The sequence below is a fragment of the Cinclus cinclus genome, chromosome 3 (genome assembly GCF_963662255.1).
Source record: "Cinclus cinclus chromosome 3, bCinCin1.1, whole genome shotgun sequence".
NCBI classification, from domain to species: domain Eukaryota; kingdom Metazoa; phylum Chordata; class Aves; order Passeriformes; family Cinclidae; genus Cinclus; species Cinclus cinclus.
Genome location: NC_085048.1, coordinates 72,906,234 through 72,929,793, shown reverse-complemented (window position 1 = coordinate 72,929,793; position 23,560 = coordinate 72,906,234). Strand labels below are relative to the sequence as shown.

The 23,560-nt window shown below is 37.6% G+C and overlaps 1 protein-coding gene across 10 annotated transcripts in view; it reads left to right on the top strand.

The window, feature by feature from the left end:
• AFDN (afadin, adherens junction formation factor) overlaps positions 1 to 23,320 on the top strand; it is a 115,596-nt gene extending 92,276 nt beyond the window's left edge. For 5 of the 10 annotated variants that reach the window (XM_062490212.1, XM_062490210.1, XM_062490208.1 and 2 more), the window contains 11 exons: positions 414 to 479; positions 634 to 707; positions 1,201 to 1,319; positions 2,353 to 2,547; positions 2,814 to 2,905; positions 3,336 to 3,524; positions 6,182 to 7,204; positions 13,483 to 13,617; positions 15,775 to 16,066; positions 20,229 to 20,307; positions 21,056 to 23,320. In XM_062490212.1, the coding sequence (XP_062346196.1) occupies positions 414 to 479; positions 634 to 707; positions 1,201 to 1,319; positions 2,353 to 2,547; positions 2,814 to 2,905; positions 3,336 to 3,524; positions 6,182 to 7,204; positions 13,483 to 13,617; positions 15,775 to 16,066; positions 20,229 to 20,307; positions 21,056 to 21,200 (2,409 nt within the window). In that variant the 3' untranslated portion in view covers positions 21,201 to 23,320. Of the gene's footprint in view, positions 1 to 413; positions 480 to 633; positions 708 to 1,200; positions 1,320 to 2,352; positions 2,548 to 2,813; positions 2,906 to 3,335; positions 3,525 to 6,181; positions 7,205 to 13,482; positions 13,618 to 15,774; positions 16,067 to 20,228; positions 20,308 to 21,055 lie in introns of those variants that run through there. The other 5 variants (XM_062490213.1, XM_062490209.1, XR_009933067.1 and 2 more) reach the window with 4 other exon arrangements.
• Positions 23,321 to 23,560: the final 240 nt, after the last annotated feature.

The following is a 23,560-nucleotide window of genomic DNA, read 5'->3' as shown; positions in this document are numbered from 1 at the left end:
TTACCTTGTTTCACTGGGGTACAGTGCTCTTTTTAAAAATATGATACAAAGAGGTGTAAATAACGTGTGTAAAAGTGCATATAAGTGTTTCTTACTGGAAGGGAACTAGAGCAAACTTCTGAAGTATAAGTTTTAGTTAAAGTATTTTTTTCTTATTCAGACTTGCATAAAGACCAAATATTCTTTGCTTCTAACAAAGCTTGCAGTTTTAATAGGCCTAATATTAAAGTATTCATATGACTTTAATTGAATGTAACTCTTCTCTGTATAATGACTTTTTCTCCAGTTTGAAAACATATAAAAGTAATGAGAAAGTAGAGGTCTACTTAGCCATCTGAAATTTTGATTGAAGTTGGTGGAGTGCTTAAGAGATCAAATATAAATTAACTAAATTAATGCCTCTTTCTCTGTAGGGTGCTGGTCAAGACAAACTTGGAATATATGTCAAGTCTGTAGTGAAAGGAGGTGCTGCGGATGTGGTTAGTAATATTCTTAATCATCAAATTCAAAAGTAGAAAGAGCCTTTGGAAATGCTTTGAAGTCCTTTGTTTACTGGTTTGTGTCAATGATTGTTTTAATGGAGATCATGCTAGCATTGGTGTATGAATTTTCTTCTCTTGAATATGTATTTAGGATGGTCGTCTTGCTGCAGGGGATCAATTGCTTAGTGTGGATGGTCGAAGTTTGGTGGGCCTGTCCCAGGAGAGGTATGGAATGCTTTCCTTGATTGTTTTTATGTAAAGAAAATGTTAGCTTAATAACATACCAAACCTCATATTTATTTACATTTTAGGCTATGTCTTGACATTTGATAACTGCCTGTGGATAACCTTAGCAACAAGTTCAACTGTTTGTGTACCATCTTTCCCTTCTTTTCATTTGATATGGGTTATCTGTATAGAGGAGATTGTATCATACATTTGGATTTTGGTTTTGAACAATCTTTATTTAGCTCTAATTTTAGATATTTTGGCTTCTGACCTTTAAAGCAGAAACTGGGAATATATAATACTTGCCAGTATTGTGTGGGTGCATAAGCCTATCTTCTTGGCATTATCTTGTAATTTTTTTTCAAAGTGATTCTAAGTATTAATCTGAAAAACAGTGCTTTGTTGAGCAACAAATTACTGATAATAAAGGTAACTAAGTAATACAGTGCCTTATTTAATTTTCTTTTATTTGCTCTGCCTTTTTTTGCAGGGCCGCAGAACTTATGACTAGGACAGGTTCTGTAGTAACACTAGAAGTAGCAAAACAAGGAGCAATTTACCATGGTCTGGCAACCCTGCTTAATCAACCATCCCCAATGATGCAAAGAGGTAAAGATGCTAATATTGGTATTGATAACAGCTTTGTAAGTCTGCTTTCTGCATTTATAAGAATGCAGAAGATATAATAATTTACAGTATCTTTCCAAGTATTGCTATAATATTAAATCAGAAAAGAAATATAATTGCTCAGAAAGAAAGAAATTTCCTTTCTTAGCAGAAATTAGTCTGGTTTTAAATACTGCTTGAAATTTTCCTAGTCCAGTAATTAATTGATCCTTTGCATATGTACATTTCAAGGTTGAATTATGCATTTAAGCACAGTTCTGATTTGAATTAATTTTTATTTTAACAAATGGAATAAAAAGGGCATTAAACTTAATGGGATTTTTTTGTCCCTTTTATAAGAGATTCTCTCCTCAGAATATTTCTTCCTTGTAACCACAGAATGCAGTGTAATTAGTAGGAGGAAAAACTAAATGTAAACAGAAGCCCTGGAATGTATTTTGCCATTGAATTTTAATTTTTTTTTTTTTAAACTAGTAATCCTGAAATGTATCTCCTTAAGTTTTAGTGTTTGATCATAAGAAGTTCTTGGATACTTCTCCAATGTTTTATTTTATCATCCTACTTCAGGGTACTAGCAAAACACATGTCAAAATCGAGTATAAAATAATGTTGTAAAGGAAATAATTTTGTCAACGAAGATATTGTCTACATACAGGATAGTACCACAGTATAGGAAAGAATGGGTTAAAATAACAAATCCTTATTATCACAGTTCACAACACCATCCCAGATGCCATATGCCTCAGTCATCCAGAGACCTTTCAGTATAACATATTTAGTTTTTCCAATTGTCGGGGTACCTTGTCAGAACTTCTTTTGAAGAATACAGATTGAAGGAATTCTGTATATTTGATACAAGATTGGGATTGCATATTTGAAGAAATAAAGATTTTTAAATCCCAGCTTTACTGGGAACTGAATTTTTAAATATAAGCTCAAGGTAGCTCAGGTTTGAAAAAAAATACACTAGGCATTAGTTAAGTGAAAAGGAGAAACTACATATCAACTGTTACAGTTTCTGACCGCCGTGGCTCAGGTAAACCCCGACCAAAGAGCGAAGGTTTTGAGCTGTACAACAACTCCACGCAAAATGGATCACCTGAGAGTCCTCAGCTGCCATGGACGGAGTACAGTGAACCAAAGAAGCTGCCAGGGGATGACAGATTGATGAAGAACAGAGCCGATCATCGTTCCAGTCCCAATGTAGCAAGTAAGAAAAAATATCCTTCTTCTGGGGATGGATGCCTCCTCCAGTAGTTTTAGAGGCTGTTGTATTCAAAAGGGGGTGATTGATTTTAGAAATGGATTAAGTTTAAAATACCAGTGTAGTGGCAACATTTGGAGCAAGTCTCTTGCTAGAAATACCTCCAGGCAAAACCGTAGTTATTTTATGAATATTGTTACTTTATTAAGTCTTTTAAGTTCTGTAAATTATTATTAACAGTCATGTAAATGCTTCCTTTAACTTTCCAACAGATCAGCCTCCAAGCCCTGGGGGAAAGAATGCTTACACGTCTGGAACTACCACCAAAATAACCTCAGTCTCTACTGGAAATCTTTGTACAGAGGTCAGAAGTGGCAAGCAAAATGCTAGCTATTAAACTTTCTTTATCTATCAATAGAGTCAGTGTGCTTGAGTTAAACCAGTGTCTTACTGAACTATTTGAACACAGTGCTGGTGCTTGTGACTGGGTGGGGTTTTGCTTATTACAGCTAATGAAAGGTTGAGACAGTTTTCAATTATTTCATTAAACTCTGTTCACAAAGTTGTCCTTGTGATTTCTTAGGTTTGTACAATATTGCATATTTGCTTTGAGACCATAAAAACATGAGTCATAGCCACAGTTATATTTGATACTAGGCAACTTCTTTATCTCCTGTCCCAGATGAGTAATGCTCTTAAGAGCCAAAAGAAAATATTTGGAAAATGCATGTTTAGAACCATCTTCCATACAGATCTATGTAAATTTTGCCTTATTGTTTTTCTGCCTTTTTCAGGAGCAGATTCTGCCACCACGACCTGAAGCTTATCCCATCCCAACACAGACCTATACTAGAGAATATTTCACATTCCCAGCTTCGAAGTCCCAGGATCGAATGGGTCCAGCTCAGAGTCAGTGGCCAAATTATGAAGAAAAACCGCAGCTTCAGGCAGAAAGTAATCATTCTATCAATACTACAATGCAGGTGAGAAGTAATTTTTTTTCAGTATAAGGAAACAAACCAGAAAGAAACTGCTTGCATTCTATTCCTGGACTGTTAGAGACTTTTTTTCAGAATAATCAGCTCTCTATAGCTATACCACAACCTGGGAATAACTATACTTTTGCCAAGATGGGCTTCGGTTCAGTAACCCTATGGGGCTTTTTTTCCCTTCTCATTTTGCCTTTTCCCCCTCTTTCCTTTCACAGAATTTGTTACCAATTTCTTGCAGACCTGTTATCTGGGATATTTTAATCCCATGTTAGAGGTAATGGGGTTTAAGTGGTACTAGGGTTCATCTTGTAAAATGTTTTGTGGTTTTCTGAAAAGCAAACTAAATCTTCCTTCCTCCGAGAAGGTTTATGTGGAAAAATATTTGCCTTAAGGTGGTATTATTTAAGTGATAAAGTATTAAAATTTAAATTAAACAGTACTTTGAAACCTATCCAAGGTGTTCACTGAAACACATTCTCTGCTCCTAGTTAAAAAAATAAATATATAATTTCAGATTGTATCTGTTAGCAAAGTGGAGATGCATCTTGACATGTAATGAATTTACACCCATTGTACTTCCAGAAATTCAAACAGCGTTGTTTGGCTCCTGTTAGTGAGAATTTCACTCAAATCCATACGGAAAATTAAATCTGGACCTACTAAATCTAATTAATGGATGATCTTCTTTCTCTAATCCACCAGATTTAAAAATACAGAGAGCTTTTTTTTTGTGTTGTTTTGGTTTTGTTTTGTAGGGTTTTTTGTTTTGTTTTTTGTTTTTGGTATTTCTTGATTAGTGATAAGAGCAGAGCCTTACACCAGGCTTATCTTTTACCTTTGGAAAAGTGTCATGTAAACTATCTTGAGATTCTGTCTAAGTAAGCAAAGAAAGAATTGTTTATTGGTTGCTCACACATGTAGGGGCAAGTGAATTCAGTAAATAGTAACATTTTTTTAGTGGGTTTTTTTTTCAGTGTCATAGAGATTAAATTCTTAATATTTGGGCTGTTAAAAAAATAGATGTTTTGCTCCAAGTGGGATGGTACTTTTGAAAGGGAGTTGCAAGTTGAATGACGCTGGCAAATAGATACAGAAATATTTACTGAATTTCCCATGCTTAACTCTTCCACATTTCATGATTTCATCTCACTTCATCATAGCTGCATAGTTAACATCTACGTGCTCTCTGTCAGTGATGGGAGAAGGGGAGAGGTGGGTGTCTTCAGAGAATGGTTCCTACACCTTTGTCTTAACTGAATTCTCTGATAATTGCTGCCTGGACATGCATCTCTCCCCTGCTTAAACCAAGCTTAAGTGAGTAGCTTAGAAGAGATGGTTAAAACTGGTAAAGATGAAGCCCATCTATTAAAGTTGTTGACAGACACTGAATTTGAGCTATAGCCTAAAGGCTGAAAGCAGGGCAGAAAAGGATTTTGCTAAAGCAAAATAGAAGCTTTAACTCCTTACAAGCACTCAGAGCATTCACAGTTTTTCCCTGCCAGACAATATTTCTTTTAAGTTGAAAATTAGAAGAAAACAGAAGAAAAATATTTACAAAAATAAAAAAATGCACTTTAATCTTTGCAGAGAGAGCTGGGCTTGTAAAAAAAGCTGCTAAATGCCCGTTTTCTGTTCTGAAGGCATTAGCAAACTTTGGCTAGGTGCATCTTTACAGAAAATCTAACACAAATGACTGTGTGTTCAGCTCTGTTGGACTAATAGAGCATAAAAAATACACTTGCTCCTCTCAAAGAGGGCATTCTTTAGAGGTCATGGTTAAGGTCATTGATGAAGGAAAATAAAAGGAGTTTGCTTTGTTAAGTCTTCTCTCGGTTGTTGATAATTGGTGCATTATGTGTTCAGTGCTTAGCAGTTCCTGACATTCAAAGTATGAATATTGGTTTCAAGAAAATCATTAACAGATTTTTTAATTCTGGTTTATGGTCCAGTGTTCCTTTTCAGGTGTCTGTTCAGTGCAATGGGGCCCAGAGGTTCTATAGAAAAAGACTGGTGTTTGATGCACTTAAGTGACAAAAATCTCAGACCATTGTACTCATGTTCCAGGAGCAGGTAGCATTAGACTGCCTGCCTGGATTCTGTACCCTGAATTGTGTTAGTAACGGGAGATTCCTGCAGGGCGTCTAGCCTGTTAATGAAGGAGGGTGGGCAGAGGCACACTCCTCTCTCTGTGTCTCTCTCTGCAGCCTTTCTGTTTGCTTTCCCAATAGGAAAGATGTTCAGTGAAGCCAGTTGAAGCCTGAATAGCAGAGCTGGTATGACTGAGCCACTGCTCAGAGCTACCAGGACTCTTGTACTCACATGTGGGGGAGGGGGTGTCAGGGATAGTCCTGAGAAACTGCAAGCTGGGGAGGTTTTCAGCTTAAACTCCCTTTTGCATTCATCCTTCTTCCCAGTCCAATTACTAGGCAGTTCCCAGGAGCTTGCTAAGTCTTCCATCACTTGAATGAGTTAAGAATACTGAGAAGAATATTTTATTGTTGGTTTTGGAAAACCTTCTGGGCGTGGAAATGCTGAAATTCATTAAAAGTAATTACCTGCAGTAATAATAATGTGTTTTGTTAGCCATTTTCAAATAAGCTTTAATGTGGATGGACTGTGATACACATGCCTTGTTTAATATTTTTCAGCGTGTAGCTCGTTCCCAGGAAGAGCTCAGAGACAAAGTTTTCCAGCCAGAGAGGAATCGTTTGGAAGTTGTTATACGGAAAGATGTGGAGTACATTGATCGGAAGTCGGACAGCGATCAGTGGATGAATTCATCTGTGGATTCTAGCACATCTAGCCAGGAGCACCTGAACCATTCCTCCAAACCAGTGTCGCCTGGTTCTTGTTTAACTAAAACTGGACCTGGCCGTTGGAAAACTCCAGCCACTAGCCAGCCGACTCCAGTGGCCATTTCCCAGCCCATCAGAACAGATCTTCCCCCTCCACCACCACCTCCTCCAGTGCATTATGCTGCCGAATTTGATGAACTACAAATGGATTTGCCTCTGCCTCCTCCTCCTCCTCCAAATCAGATAGGAGCACAAGCGTCCTCCCAGGTAGCTGCTGCTGAGCGTAAAAAAAGAGAAGAGCATCAGAGGTGGTATGAAAAGGAAAAGGCACGTTTGGAAGAGGAACGAGAAAGGAAACGTCGTGAGCAGGAGAGAAAACTGGGCCAAATGCGTTCTCAGCCACTAATTCCTGCTCAGCCTGTGGTTCCTCCCGTCTCCCTTCAACAAGTGAAATCAGAAAAACCCTCAACTTTGCAGAGGTCTCAAGAAACAGTTATTCGAGAGCTGCAGCCCCAACAGCAGCCGCGGACTATTGAGCGGAGAGATCTGCAGTACATTACTATCAGCAAGGAAGAGCTGTCCTCTGGTGATAGCCTCTCTCCAGATCCATGGAAACGGGATGCGAAGGAGAAACTGGAGAAGCAGCAACAGATGCACATTGTGGACATGCTGAGTAAAGAGATTCAGGAACTTCAGAACAAGCCTGATCGTACAGCGGAAGAAAACGATCGCCTCCGCAAACTCATGCTTGAGTGGCAGTTCCAAAAGCGACTGCAAGAGTCAAAGCAAAAGGATGAAGATGACGATGAAGAGGAGGATGATGAGGTGGATACTATGCTCATCATGCAGCGGCTGGAGGCAGAAAGAAGAGCAAGGGTAAAGTCCTTTCTAGAAAAAAAATACTGTAAATTTCTAGCTTGGTGGGTTTACATGCCTCGAGTATTTTGATGTTCTTAGAGGGTAAAGGAGAATGCCACTTCGTTAAATGGCTTGAATTTTAAAATTAGTAACTTAGAGTGGTTTCATCAGTAGTGTATTATGAAAGTATCAAAGCTACCTTTTATAGAATTCAATTTAGCCATTGAATTTACTCCTCTGGTTTTGAGGAGAGAAAAGATCCCTTTGGATAAAGGGTTTTTGCCATGTACCTAGAATGTGGTTGGAAGGTAAGATATGACAGAAGTCTGCTTGCAGAAAGGCAAGCAAAAACGTTTGAAATTATGAAAGTTTGTAGGAGAATCAGGAATAAAAACAGTGTGATTTCTCCCTCCCCTCCCTGGTGTATTTACCTCTAAAAGTTTTAATTATAGTCTTGGGACATGAACACAGACACGGAATGCATAGTGTGTCCAGGGAATAGTGAGCTGAACAGGCATTCCAACTTGCTGGTCTGATCCAGCTGCTACCTCTACCTTTACCACCCCTCAGTATTGACCTCGGCAGTGGAGGGGAGCATTGCTTGAGCTGTGTGGTTCTGGGTGGTGTATAGCTAATATACCCTGTCTAGAGCTCCAACTCCTACAGGCCTGGATTTTTCATGGTGTCCAGTTTAATCAGCATCTGAGGTTTGCTTACCTTAGCTTCAGTTTTGTGAAAGCTCATAATATATGTAATAAAATAATACAGCTGAATAGTACGGTGAAATTTTTAACCACTCTTGCTGGTGGCTGTTGTCTCCCAAGACTCTGCTAAATCTACTGTTATTGAGAAAAAGTTTGTACAGAAAAATCTTCTCTTTTCTGAATAACAGCATAGATTCCCAAGTTACATACCAACAGCTATGCTTTTCCAGGCTTAAAAGCTAGCTCTGTAATATGTTCAGTGTCTTCTGTGTGTTTGTCTTGAAAAGTTGACTTAATTCTGTGATAAACAATGTTAATTCCTGAGAAATGTTTGGACATGCTTGTTTTGACATTCAGAAATAGCTAGTGGCTTGAGTAGGATTTGAGTTCAGGATTGTTTTGGCAGCTTCATTTCCTAAACTTACTCTTTTCATATTTGCTGCAGTCTGCGCTGCTTTCATTTTTTTCTTGAGCCTAACTTTATTACTGTGTAAAACAATAGATACCTCAAACTTTGAAACTGAAGAGAGGAAAAGCTAAATATATATTTGGCAGGCAGGTTGCCCTAAAGTCCAGCATTGCTAACAGGCAATTTGTGGCACACAGATACCTATGGCCATTAAAAATTAATGTAGAACTGCCACTTAAACAAAGAGTGTCTTAAAAATTTTACTGTGGCAAGGCTAAGAAAGCCATGTGCCATTAAAAACAAAAGCCAGTTGTATTGCATAACAATATTTGTATTCTCTGCAAGTGCTGGTTTTAAAACATTATTTGTGCATGAAGTTCTTCCAGCTTTTTGGAACATTTTGAAGCTAAAAAATAACAGTTGTCTTGAACTGAATTCGTGTTTTCATTTTGGTTACATTCCACTTTTAGAGATGCCATTAAGTAGCATCTCTGGAACTACTGAGGTGGTGCATGAGTCAATATGGATTAAAATTTTGGATTAATTGTTTTCATTTCTGTATTTCACATTTATGTCCATTCAGTTCTTCGTTTTAAAGCAGCCAACTAAACAAATAAAAGAAAATGCTTTTGAAATAGCACAAATCTAACCTATCTTTATTTACACTGTGCATCTTTCTTTTTTTCCCCTTTCTTACTACCTGCAGCAGACTGCTGTGCCAGCAATCTCTGTTCTAGATTTGGTATGTTTGTTTCTTTCTCTTCAATATCTCTTTCCCATTTCAATTCCTTATTATTGTTAATAACAACCCTATGTGCTTTGGATGATGATTTGGCATCTTTGGGTATTCAAAGATTGTTACAATACAGTAAGTTAACTGCAAGCATGCATTTGAATGTTTTCAGATGTGATTCCTTTCCTTCCCTATGTTTCCTTCCTCTTAGATGTTGTGTTCTGCTTGCAGACTTGATTTGTCTCTTGCAGCAGTGTTCTAACATAAAATTGTATCTGCTGTTTTTTACAATTTTGTTTATAAAATCTTACTAATAACTTTGAACAGGCTGTGATGTAAGATCCCTTCCTTTCCCTTTCCCACCCATGCAGGTTTTAGAAGGGCTCTAAGGACACTTCCTTTCTAGTTTGAAGGGAAATTGTACTGAAAGCTAATAATACAGCATACTTTTTCAGCATGTGCTGGTACCCTGTTGTTTGCAGGTGCTACAGGTGTTTGGTTTTAGCATTAACACAAAAATGGATTGTAAACTTAGAAATTACTTCCAAAGTGATATTTCCAAGTTGGTTGCATAAGCATGCAATCATTAAGTTACAATATAATTTCAGTTTCAATTGGTTAATACTGTCCTCTTGCAGCTAAAACATAACAGGCTTTCAAACTGGAGCAGTAATTGCTATGACTCCAGCTAATTCTGTATTTATTGCACTCATTGGACATGGGAACATGGAAAAGGAGTTTCATAGTCTTCCAGAGCAGAAATACATCCCCTTCAAAGTCAATTTCTGTAGAATTAGTGTACCAGTTTGAAAGAAAGGTGATGCTTGCAAGTCCTGTTAGTAAAATCTAATTTGTGTTGCTTGAAAAAACTGTATATGTGTTGGTTCAAAACATTAATTTGTATATTCAGCACTGCCTTATGAAAAAGAAAATCAGCTTTTAAAATGCATACTTCAGGTAACTTATATAAGGAGTTCAGTTTTCTATCTGTGTGTTACTGAGTGTTAAACATTTTACAGCAGTGGAACGGGTGAAGCATTTCACCTTTCTGAATTAACGGACAAGCCAGGAGTAATGGATTTTTCAGACAGTATCTTATCTATATTTTTTTTATTACTACATCTATATTTTTTGCTCAAACCTTGATTCCTGGAGCTGCAACTGGATAGATAAAGTACTTTATCAAGCAGACTGCAAACACCTGGATTTTTCAGCAACAGGAGGTTGATTAAGGCAGATGGTATCATCAGCTTGGAAAATGGATTAGACAAATGCACAGACATGATGCCTGTGAACAGCTACTCAGAGGATTACAGGAGGCTGTACCAGCTGACATCTCTAGTAGTGTGCTAAATCCCAGGGGAATGCTAGAAGAAAAGGCCAGGCTCATGCGCAGCTTTTCTTGCCATGGTCAGATACAGCAGAATACAGGGTTAGATAGATGTATGGCCTGAATCAGTTGATGATTTATGATGTTCATAAATTTAGCTTTAAAAAAAGGCAGCAAACTAATTCTGAAATAGTTGAACACTACGCCCGGTGTGTGTACCACTTTTTCTTAATTTCATGATTTTTATCCCATTCATGTGACTTTCAAGACATAAACACATCTAAACAATGCCACTTCATATACCTAAGTAATTGCTACTTTGTTTCTTAAAAAACAGAAAAACAAACAAAAAAAAGCCAACAAAACTTTTTCATATTTGATGCTTATTTTTGTATGTCTGGGGTGAGCATTGTTGATAGCTGTTCTGCTAATTGCACAGTGGAAGGAAGGTGATGAACAGTTAATACAAGAATTGTCAGCTTGGATGGTGTTTGTTTTTTAATTTCTCCAGGCCACTATGAGATCTGACCTGGCGTTTTAGCTATCATTGAATAAATGGGTATAAATTTAAAGTTCTCCTGGAACGTCTTTTAGAGTGCTCTAAGCAGTGCTTGGAGAAATGAATGTTGTCTGAAATTTGAGACTTTGTGGATTTGAGAATGGCCTGCCAGTCCTGTGAATATCTTAACATTCCTGATAGGATCAGCCCATTGGCCCCTTTACCAGGAGAAATAGCTCAGAATAAAGGTGGACTTCTTTTGCAATAGGAAGATGAAGTGTGGCTGAGCAAACGGTTGGCACTTTGTAGTAGAGCGGAGTCAAAGGAGGGGAAAAGAATTGGTGCTTTGTGCTCAGCTGCTTTGCTCCATTACAGCTGGGAGAATGTTCTTCTCCATCACTCTGGCTTTATGAATTCTTTGTTCTTCCTTGTTAAAATATAAACACATGGTTTTGGAGGAGATGTGGAAGTACAGTAAATCAGGTGAAAACATGACTTTTAAACAAGAGAAAAACTGATTGGGATAGAGAAGCATCCAATCAAAATACTCAACCTGGCAATCTTACAGGCGTCGCACTAGATGTGGGATGCAAAGCTGATTTTCCTTTGCATCTTGAAAATTTGGGTTGAAGTTAGAACTGGGTACTGTTGTACACACAAAATTACAGACACAAATGCCTGCAAGTGCTCTGGCATACCTCATCATCCCACTGCTCCCTGCCTTGGTCTGGGAATGCTCCAAAGCAGAAACTAGTTACTGATCATAAAGAAATGAAATGTCATCTCTTAATAGTTGCTGTATTCTCACTTCTGCCTTCCATATAACTTTTAGCCATTTTCCTATAGGTATTATGTTTAGAATAGCCTCTGACCTGGATACAGTTGTCTTCATAATTCTTATGATTCAGATGTTAACTACTGTTCCCAGGTGGGAAGCTTGGTCACTTTTGTCTTCAAAAAAAAAAAAAACCCAGAAAACTAGTCCTGCTTTCTCTTTATTTTAGTTGGAAATTCTTAAATTCTTTCTTGTTTAAGTGCTTTTGAATAGGAATATTTGCTGCTAAGCAGTAAGGCCTCCATGCCATAACCTGGGAGCAGTTACTGCCTTGTTCAGGGTATTTTTCTAAATGTAGTTGGGACAGGAATGCAGTTTCTGCTTGCCTTTTTTTTTTTTTTCCCCAAGAGGAAATTACTTCTCTTGTATAAACTCTTATGAATTACAAGCTGTCTTTCCGTCTGACGGCAATATTATCTCCTTTGCTAAAATAATGTCTTTCTAATAACTAACACAAGAAGTCTTAATCCAAGCAAGGGAGTTGGTTAACTACTCTGTTCCCTGCTCTACCATGCAAACTGAGCTTGATCTTGATATTTGTCGTTTCCAGTTAGGAATGACAAAGTTTTAGCCCTTAATAAGGGGAATTTACTTGGAGGTAGCATCCTTTAGAATACATTCACCAAATTAGTGCCTAAATGAAATTAATTAATTTTGTTCTTTAGCTTTCATGCTCAAAAATGAACAGTGGAGGGAAATAATTGTAAGAAAATTAGCCAAACTGTTTAGACTTTTTTATTAATTAACTGGGGAGGAAGATAGTTACGTGAAGGTTGTCCTCACAAAGTCTGTTAATTTCTCTCTTGTACTGCTTTGTGTCTTAGGAGTCTTTTTCTGTAAGTGAAATTGGATTGTAAAATAAAATCCAGGAGTAGAAAAGTATCCCTGTTACATGCATTTTATAGCAATTTCAAATAATTTGTTGATTTATACTAATAAGGATTAAAAAAAACATGTGAAGGAAAGAAAAATTGCTTTAAAACATATGCTACAGTAAGAAATAACACAACATGTAGTCCAGTTAATTTCTACTTGTGTTATTGTGCCAGCTGATATTCCTGTCCATCAAGAGCTTATATACTGTTAGCTTTAAAGAGTGTGCTCAATTTTCCTATCTGTGCAGCATCATATGCATATATAAACCAGTATTGTCTGTTGGACATGAGCTGTTCTTGTGAGCTGTTTAATCCCAGTAGTCAGAAGTTTTCTTTTCTTTGCTCTCTGCTTTTTCCAAAACACATCTGCTGCAGATACAGTGGGAGACTTCATTTATTTCCTGAGACTATTTGCAGACTTGCTGAATGAGCCTGTTACTTTAAATGGATTGACCCTTTGACTAATGAGTCATGATTTTCCGGTTCTTAAAATCTAATCCAGAATGAAAAAAAAACAGTTAACTGCTGGAGCTGTGGACTGTTGGTTCCAAGTATTTAATTTCACTTCACTATACCTATGAGACTATGGTTGTTGAAGCTCTTTGGAGCATGACTCACCTCAATCTTCTACTGAGGGTTCATACATGACTGCTAAAAATGTCTCCCTGTGAAATTTGTGCTTTTATGTATGTAGTTCTGTGCACGTCTGTTTTGCGCTTTTTTTTTTCCCCCTTAGGGATTTTAGGCAATCCAATGTAACAAAGCATACTCATAATGGCTAGAAATTATACTGATGGATTTGTAGCATAGCATTTTCTACAGAATTAGTTATTTTTAGATGCCAGTATTTGGTTACCTTTTTTTACCCATCTTGCCCATGTAAGTGACCAATTAAAATCTGTCTCTGTTAGTTACAGGATGAAGAACGCAGACGGCAGCAACAATTGGAAGAAATGCGGAAACGAGAAGCAGAAGACAGGGCCAGGCAGGAAGAAGAGCGCCGACAGCAAGAGGAGGAGCGGACCAGGAGAGAGGCTGAAGAAAAGGTTGTGGTCTTCTGAGTGCCACGGGGGTTCTTGCAGGCTTTCTTCTTCAGCCTGGCCAGTACCAGCTCTCAGCAGGGTTTAAACACACTAGCCCTGGTGATAAGGGTCATGGCCCAAGGCTTCAGTTTGTCCTATCCGAGCCAAAAAGTAATTAAAAGAACAGCCTATTCCTGCTGGCTGGAGTTGACTTGTATTGCAGAAATAGTACTGCAGGCTTAGTGCCTGAGGGTTTTTAGCAGTGGCAAGGCTCTTACCTTCAGAGCCTTTCTGAAAATTATGGAAAAAATCAGGTTCTTCCTGTTTCCCTTCAGCTCCCAACATAAGTTGCATACCTTCCTCATTATCATGGCTCATTTAGTGCTGTTGGGTTTTTCTATGTCCCAGAGATGGCACTTAGATATTTCTGTAGTATTTTTAATATAGATACAGAGAGAAGTATGAAATACAGTAGAGTAGTGATGAATATTCCATATTGGTTTTTATGTTTGGCCTCTGGGAGGGAAGTGTTTTCTAGAAAGCAAGTAAATAATTTCAGTAGATAAGTGTACAGTCAAATTATAAATTCAGGCTTGTAGGTTCCTTTGAAACGTTATACATGAATATAAGAAGCTTTACTGATAAAACTAGAAGGCAAAGCAACTTGACTCAGCATGTTTTTAAGATCTTTTTGTTCCTAGAGAAGGCAGTTGTTGGTAAGAGTGACTTCTGAAAGATGAAAGGAGGCTAGCTTTTCGAATTGTTCATCTTGGAAGATTGAGCAAATACATTTAAAAAGCCCCCAAAACTTAGATATATTTAACTACAGTCACAGTTATTTAGTTTTCAAGCTTTGTTAAATTGTTTCCCATAAATGGTATGGATTGGTGAGTGGAAGAGGTGGTAATAAGAGAAAAGTGAGGAAGGTATATATGGAGTGAGGAAAGTATGTAAAATATACTAGGAAGCTTCAAAAAATGCATCCAAGAGAAAACAACTATGGCTTTCTTAACTTCTGACAGTGATGCAGCCAAATGACATTTGGATCACACTTGAAAGAGTTTTCCCTGACAGCTGTTGACTGAGATACTTCTGCCAACTCAGAACCCAGTTCCATCAGTAAGATGGTTTTAGAGAGTAGTGCAAGGAGATGAGTTTCATGTCTTTGCTGTAGATGAAAAAGATCAGATATATTTATTATTTTTTCAGGATAACTGACTCAGTGTTGGACAGATAAGCAGATAAGGCAGATTTTTTTAAACATGTGGATTAAAACCAGAAATGATGGTTATTGCAAATATCTATTCCCAGCAGAAGTTGTACTATGCTTATACCCAAAGAGTTTTGTAATGTACTTATAGTTCCAAATGCACCTCATTTTTTATCAAACTACTGAATAAACCCTTGTATTAAGTTACAATGTGTCTGAGACAAGAGCTGAACAGAATTAAATGCTATTTATTTTAAAAACAGAATAGCCTTTTAAAGAGGAAGAATACATAGAAGATATTTCATGACCTTTTAAATGGTCAGTAACCTCATATAAGTATCGTTAGCATAGTTTCTGTTTTAAATGCTTTTTAATAGCATTCATTTGATGCCTGTTTTGGAAAAATTCTTTGTAATTGATTTTTGTGTGAAAGTAGTTTTCCTGGTGTTTATACTAGAAGCTTTGTTAGGAGTCATCTATTCCAAGGCTCTGTTGGCTAATTTACATTGTATAAGCATGAAACAAAATTACAAAGTTCATTTTTTAAGATGGTAGTTAATTTTAGTTATTTTCTTCTCCCACAGATTCTCTAGTGAATCTGCACCTTATTAACTGTAGTTACAGTTTGAGTAATAAAGGTTAAATTGTCCTTAGTTTACACAGGCAGTTCCCTTAGTGACCACAGGCAGTGGTAAATCTATAAATAAAAAGCTACACTGTGATATTGGATGGCCGCTGGTTTTTTGCAAATGTGACCGTTTGACCTCTGGCCAAACACCAGTGCACCCATGAAAATCATTCACTCGTAGTAATAAATATTCTTTGTACAAGTCCATATAGACGCCTTGATTATTGCTAGAAGAGGAGACAAAAGAAGATTGACAGAAGATGTTTGTAGCTCAGTGATGGAAAGCTTAAATCTCGTGGATTGAAATGTCTGACCACTGTTTCTGTTTCCTCTGGGCTTTCAGAGGCGCCAGGAAGAGGAGTATTACAGTCGCTTAGAGGCTGAAAGGCGCAGGCAGCACGATGAAGCTGAACGAAGATTGCTGGAACCTGACGAGCCTGGTCTGTACAGACCTCCGCTTCCACGGGAATATGAACTCCCATCCCCAACCCCTTCATCTAACGCTCCTCCTCCCCCACCTCAGCGAAACACCTCTTACCTCAAAACACAGGTCCTCTCCCCTGACACGATTTATACTGCCAAGTTTGTTGCATACAATGATGATGATGATGATGAGGAGGATTCCAGTCTAGCAGGTCAGGATAAGTACTCCAGCACAAGAAAATCTTATGGTGACTTTCCTTCTGCCACCCTTAAGCCACAGCAGCCCTCCCGCCAGCCTCGCCCAGTTTCAGATGGCATCTTTCTTTCCAACTCATTCCAGTCATCTCCCGTCAATGCCAACAGTACTACTGTCAAAAAAAGCCAGCCCCTGCCCCCATCAAACAAACCAAGTTTCATCCATGCCAGCAGCTCTAAAGGTAGAAACAATGAAATTAGTCATCTCTACAAAATTATCCTCATATTTTCAACTCCAGTGCTCTAGATTCAATCACTTATTTTGTGATTTCTCCCTCCCTTAATCACTGTTTTCACTCTGATGATCTAACTTAAATCCTGATATTAATATGAATCCTTCAATTTTTAATTATTTTGATCTCTCAAATTTTCTTGCTCTTTACCCAAACTTTTCAAAAGCAAAAATTCCATCTTTCCTGTATGAATCAGAAATGATTTTAACTGCTACTGAATCAGTTTGAAGTACTGTTGGTTTTGGCTTTCACTCTGTATCCCTAAGTGATTTGTTTTGTATGACTGACTGCTGTTTACTCAGGGCATCTGGAAGTGCACCTTTCTTGAACACAGGAAACCTCTCCTAATGGGTTCATGGACAGAACTTGAATCTTCTGCTTTGTTATTGGTACCAGGGTTCTCTCTCTTTTAGTAGTGTGTGCAAATGGCTTTAAAAATTACATTTGTAGATGTAGTTCTTAAATACACAAGTACCAAGAGAAATGCAGGTCTTGCAGTTAGTTTCATGTTTTAGGCACCATTCCTGAAGTTCTGGTTTGTACAGTGCAGTGTCCTTGCAGGGAGACAAAAAGCTAAATTTCATCTTAGTACTGTTTGCTTTACTCCTTCCCTTCCCTTCTACACCTCTGTGCTTCTTTGACTTCTCATCTTGTATAACTCCAAGCCAACCATAATGAAGTTAAATTTCAGTTAGAGCTCTAGCTGCCAGTAACTTCAGCACCATATTTTACCTGCAGAGTACTAGTTGAACTCTACTCCTGAATTCAAAACTAATTCAATCCAAAGTTTTGTGTTTTTTTTTTTTTAACAGCTGCTGTATAGGATAAATCTTGTATACTTGACTTTGAGTATGTCTCACTCTGATAAGATTGCACTTCATTGATAAAATACTTTGTCTTTAAGCAGCAGCCTCTACTGGTACTTCTGTATTGGTTTTCTTCTATATTCTTTTGAAGGTGGTGGCTATGGCATTCTCCTAGTTTATTCCTTTTACTTATACTGGAGGTTAACAAGTGCCTGACAGCCAACTCTAGGTGATCAATTCATCTTTCTAAAATGAAAAGGGCAGCAAGTTCACCTGAGATCCCAAGGGAAAGTGGTTATGCTGGCTTCTAGCTGAATGGTCAACTTTTTGCTGGATTCGAGTCTCAGTGACGCAGGTGGAATCCTATAATATGTTGTATCCCTCATGACTTTTTTGGCCACCTAACAAATTAGGAAAATCACTCCCTTGCTTTATTCAGCAGTGTGCCCTGGGCATAGGGAGGATATAATCCTCCAAATAGCTTCTGTCTATTAGAAGCACTTCTAATCCAGCTGCAATAGTATGTGAATCTGATATAGGATATATATGAGGCCACTGAGCTACTTGTCCACATCCTTGTCAGTTGAGGCTCAAGTCATCATTTTCCAACTAGGAGAATTAACATCCTTTCCTTTGCAAGGCAAATTAGCTTCTGCTACAGTTGAACTGCTTCCAGTGCTGAAGACAAGCTCTGCACAGTATTGCATAGTTTTTAATATTGCTGAAGGGACAGTTTAGCTCAGTTATAATTACTGTCCCACTGGTGCAGTTGATGATTAGTGGTTCCACTGTTTGTGGTTAGCACAACACCCAAGTTGCATTAAAAAAGTATCCACAGTGATTCTCCTGTAAAGGCCGGGGAAGCCTGGTCATTTACATTGGTGTTGCCTGTGAGATCTCAGGATGTAGTAGTCTCTATGGTAGTAGTCTCTCTTCTGCAAGCCCATCTGTCACTTCTGTCTGGCTCTGTAATACATTCTAAATCTTAATGGAAGGTGAGGGAAGGTTTTAGCTTCTCTGTGTGTTTTCATTAGACTGGAGTATAAGTAGACATTCTGGACACTGCCTGCTGTGAACTACCATTATACCTAACCATCCTGCACATGAAGCCACTGATAAACCCACAGCCAATTTTGTACCAGAAAGACTTCAGCTTCTGAACACCAGATATCACAAAGAATTAAGAATATTCTGAAATGGCAGGCTTCTGACATGAAACATTGGTAGTGTATATCTGTACTGATTTTTTTTCCTTCAAAGGACTTTCTTTTTCTAGAAATTCCTATTTGAAACTGACTGTAATAAAAAGTATTTCATCACAGCATGTAGGCTTGTAAAAGCCCTTTCTTCCCTTCCCTATTTAGCACTTTGAAGGCTGTAATGTAATAAGCAACTCTAGACCCATCAGTCACTAGTTGTCACCACCATTCTGCCTGCCTCACATAGTATAGTATATAATTGTATTTCTAATCCTGCTTTCTGTTAATTTCAATTCAAAAATGAATCTCAGGAAAGTGAAACGTTCAGTGGTATTGTGTGTGCACATTTGTTTTTCCTTCAAAATAATCGAAAGGATAATTTACAAAGATTTGGTTAGGGTTTGGTAACAATTAAGGAATATTGTAGTATGATGCTTCGCCTTTTAATAGCCTAATTCATAAACCATACAACTAATTCTGAATGCTCTTATTTCATAATTTTTAAAATAGCCATGAGAACAGGTTAACTTCACTTGATTGCTCAAGCTTCTATGAAGACTGCCTGCGTAACGTACAAAGCCGTTTGCACAAAATGCAGAATTCACTGTGCAGTTTGACCATCTCCCATCTCGCTGACTCTGTTACATTCCTGTCCTTTACAGCTCTTTCCTGTTCTGAGTGTTAACTCTAGTAAACCATGCTTCTGCAAATTTTGCTCTCGTGTCTTCTTCCACTGGGTCTCTAAAGACCATTTGGTCTGTCAATGCACCAAGGAAAAAGTCAACACCCAGATGAAAACCACTATCCTAATGCAAATGAAAGTATAAACCACAGCTTGTGGATCCAGCCACAAGCTTTTCAAAGCAAGGAAGGCAGTACTTACAGGAACTTAAGACTCGCAACTGAGAGGAAAAATCTTGATATGCCTGGCATACCTTGTACGATTTGATTTGCTGCAAATTTTTGGTGGAAGAAGTTTGACCTACAACACATTAGCTAAATTGGCTTGTTTATTCCAGCCTCATTCAGATTTTTCTCTGAATATTTCTGAGAAGTCAGATGTACCAGTGGAAGAAGCAAACATCTCCTTTTGTACGAAAGAAGGTTCACAAGACAAAACGTGTGATATTGAGACCAGAACTGTCTGAATACAAATCCAAATAGTGTGCTGACACTTCTTTTTACTCTTTTCCTGACAGTTATTAAGAGAATATGGTCTTCAGTATAAACTAAATTATTAAACTGCTGATTGGACAGAAAAGGTTTTGTCATGTGGCCTTTACAAAGAATTAATATAATGTGTAAAACTTGTGTGTTATATCAACTTAAAGGTGCAGTGCTGCAAGATTTATTGAAATTTAAATTCAGGGGTGAGAGGAAGGGGCCATCTTCTGAGTGATACCTTGTGCATACTGAGACTTAACAGAGACTAAAATTCTGTTTCTGCTGAATTGCAAAGATAGTATATAGTAATCTTTGGTTACTTTTAGCCTTAGAAAGAGAAGAGATACAGCTAACTTACTTCCTGTGGAGTTTGTCACAGGATAATGAAGAGTGTTGCTCTTTCTGTTGATATCCTTGAACAGCTTCCGGTGTCTGTTGTACAATAAGCCATAATAAGATAAAGACCCTGATTTGGCAAGTGCTGCATAATCTAAACAAAATGGGTTTTGACTCAAAATTAGGCCATTTTTAAGAGGGTTGAATTTAATAGTACTGGATTAAATATTCTAGAGGTCAGACGACCTCTGATTATTTATGATTGTCATTTGAGATGGTTTCTTGAAAAAAGCACTGCACCTTTTTGAAGGAATACAGTATAAAACTTCTGTGTTGTAGCTGCAGTCCTTAAACTTAACTACTTACTTCTTTTTCCATAAGGAATAAATTCATACACTGGATCTACAGGAGCAGCTGCTGGGGAAGTTTATCGGGATCCAAGAGACAAAAGATCTAAAAGGTGATATACAGGAGTCCATTAACTTTTATAAACTGACCTGGCTAACTTCTGCAGTGTTTTCTGTTGTCATCGTTGTATCTCTGGGGGCTACTCGAGAGTTCTGCTGTTGGCTCTGTTACGGGTTTCTATAAAACAAAACTCAGTTCTCTCCACAAGTCCTTAGATGATCTGAAGCACTGCTGAACAGCGACGAGTTTTGGCACTACAGCTAAGTAAACAAAATGATCACTGTAAATTAGCAACTTCAACTGGTTTAGGTGCATTTATAAATCTGAACAGTACATCTCCAATGGGATTCTTACCAAATTTGTAACAAGCATAAATAAGATGCATATATATCTCATACAGGCTTTACCATCTAGCATACTGAAGATGGGACAATTAAAGCTTTGTCTTCCAGTGCTTTTACTTAGAAATGTGCCACTACAGAAAAGTGTGCTAGTTCAGCCAAAGCAGTAATGCTGTGCTAATACAGGCAGAGCCTTAGTTTATACCTGCCATACATGTTGAAAACTGGCAAACACTTCCCTTTATTTTGACATGCAATAAATGGTCAAGTCATAAATTTCTCTTAAGTGATAGCACAATGTCAGAGTTAAAGGTATATGTGAGGAACAAAACCTTTCAGAATGCAGAATGGGGACTCCTTTGCTGTAGTCAAAGAAGCTGTCATTACACATCAAGAATGATTATGTTTAAGGATCTTGTAGATGAGAATTATAAAAAATACTTTTTGTTTCCTTTGCAGTCAAGATGCAGATTTACCTGGAGCACCAGAAAACCTGACGTTCAGGGAACGCCAGCGACTTTTTTCACAGGGTCAGGATGTATCCAATAAAGTAAAAGCTTCTAGGAAACTAATGGAACTGGAAAATGAGTTGAACACAAAATAAGATTAATGCACCTTATCAGACGTAATGGATGATCTCCAAATTGAGAGATTGAGATTGGGGGCACACTACTAAGTATGAACAGAAAATGAATGTTTTCTGAAAGGAGTGGCTTTGATTCCTCTATATCTAAGACTGTTAATTAAGACTTAGAGATGTTGCAATAGCAAGAAAACTGATTACTTTGCCAGGAGCTTGTGGTTTATACAACGAAAGCACTGTAAATTTTTAAAGATATGAATCACGTGAAGGTAACTTTTTTCTGTTTTGGGGGTTAAGTTCTTTTGCACCAGACCAAGTAGCACTTGTCCAAGATAAGTTCTGTTTCCTGGTGTTTTACAGACACACTTTTGTTTTAGCTGCTGAGCAGAGAGAGTGAGAATAGCTTGAACTGCCTAAACTAAACTGTGCACTAGAAATTAGTATTTTAGGTTGTTTGACAAGAAGCCAATGTCTGGGCCACCTTAAATAAGGTTTTGTATGCAAGCTTGATATACTGTATGGTGTTCATGGAAGGATCAGCATATCAATACAGATATTACCATTACTTAGTACTGGCATAACACAAATTCTCTAGATAGATTCTCTTGGAATAAAAGTGTTTCTATTCCTATGTATTTGTTGGGTCTAAAATGGATGCCTAAGATTTTATCTGTAGTTATGGAAAACTCTGTTGATGCATCCCTACTATATGTGCTTCAGACTTTGAAAATGTGAAGATAACAACCTTTGAATAACTCTTTCATTAAAAATTACATAAGCAATAGATAGTAGGCTACACTTGGTGGCCCTTCATCAGCTAGGACCAAAATCTTATTAGTGTGTTAAAGGTGAGGATCCCAGTTAGAAGGTGAGCAGAACACATGGGTATGTTTTCTGAGAAATTCAGATTAGAAGTTGTTGGGCAATTGGGCCTGGAACACCGTTGATAAGTCTGTTATTATCAGTTCAGCAGTAGATCTCTGTTTTCTATGGAGATGTGAATTGGCATGTTAGAGAAGAAGATGAAGTGTAAAGCATCAAATACAATACTGCAGTCTGTAAGTGGGAACGTTCGCAAGGTCAATAACAGAGCTGGTGTGTTAGCAAGGAACCATCCCTGCTCACATGAGGAAGCAGTGCTTACAAGCTCCTCTTCCATCTAGCTGGCTTTACTGACATCCTATTACTGTTGTACTGAAAGCCTTTCTGGCAGTTCAAGCTATTTTTACACACTGTTATAGCCTTATTTAATTTTAAATTGTTAATCTTTTTCCTCCCACTATTTCCTCAGCTATGCTTATGTGGCTGATGATGTTGGGAATAAGGACCTCATCAGAGTCTTTCTCATTGTGTGATGTTAAGACAACATATATTGTGATTCCAAACAAATTTTCTATTTGACAAAGCCCTTTACTGGCTTTAGATGATTTTTTTTTCCTGTATCATATTGTTCTCTAATAAATATATATTTAGGGATTTGTGCACACTTCCAAATACAAAGGGGTAGACTTTCACTACCTTAGGAAAGAAATCACTTTTAATAAGAGTTGTATGATAAATAAATGCAAGTTAATGAAAATTGGAGTGTAAATATTTTTTACGTATTTCAGGTTTCTTATTTGAAAGTGTGCTTTTACCGTTTCACCTGTTAAATATGAAGTAGAAGATTAAACTGGTTCAAAGTGTTAATGAAGGATCTGCATGCTTGCTATGTCTGTTCATCAGCAAAAGCAAGCCTCTCCCAATTTATCTTGAGAACACTAGCAGCCTTACAGTGACAAATTTTTCTTGAGGAAAAAAACTTATGCTGTGGCTGAATTACTGTTGCTGCTGGACTCTGAAAAAGGCTTAGCAAAAAAAATACCTATAACCTTCAGTTGAGTGGATTTGGCCGCTATTGGGCATTCGGGTCAAGTGTGAATATGTGTAAAAGTGCTTTTCATATTTGTCTGTGCATTATTTGAAAAAAAAAAAAACAAACATCAAAACTGCTGTAGTTTCCCATTTCTACTGTATTTCACTTGCAACCTATTTTTAATAAAGTTTGTATTGTATTTAACTTTGCATTAAATGTTTTTTGTATTCTGATTTAGTTCTGTATTCCTAGCAACATTATTGTAAACCAGAGGGGCTCTTAATGTTTTGCCTTGCCTGTCCTCTTAAAATGTATTTACAAGCAAAGTCAGTGTATCTCTCATGAAAACCTCAAATTAATTTTACTTGGGGAATCAACAGAAGCTGACCTTCACTAATCAGAGAATTTCTTAGCCTAATGTCTGATACCTATAGTGCTGACCTGAAGGAAGTGATTTTTACAGCTTAACCAGCAATTTACAAAGTATTAAATGCCAGTGGTGTCCATTTACAGACTAGTCACATTG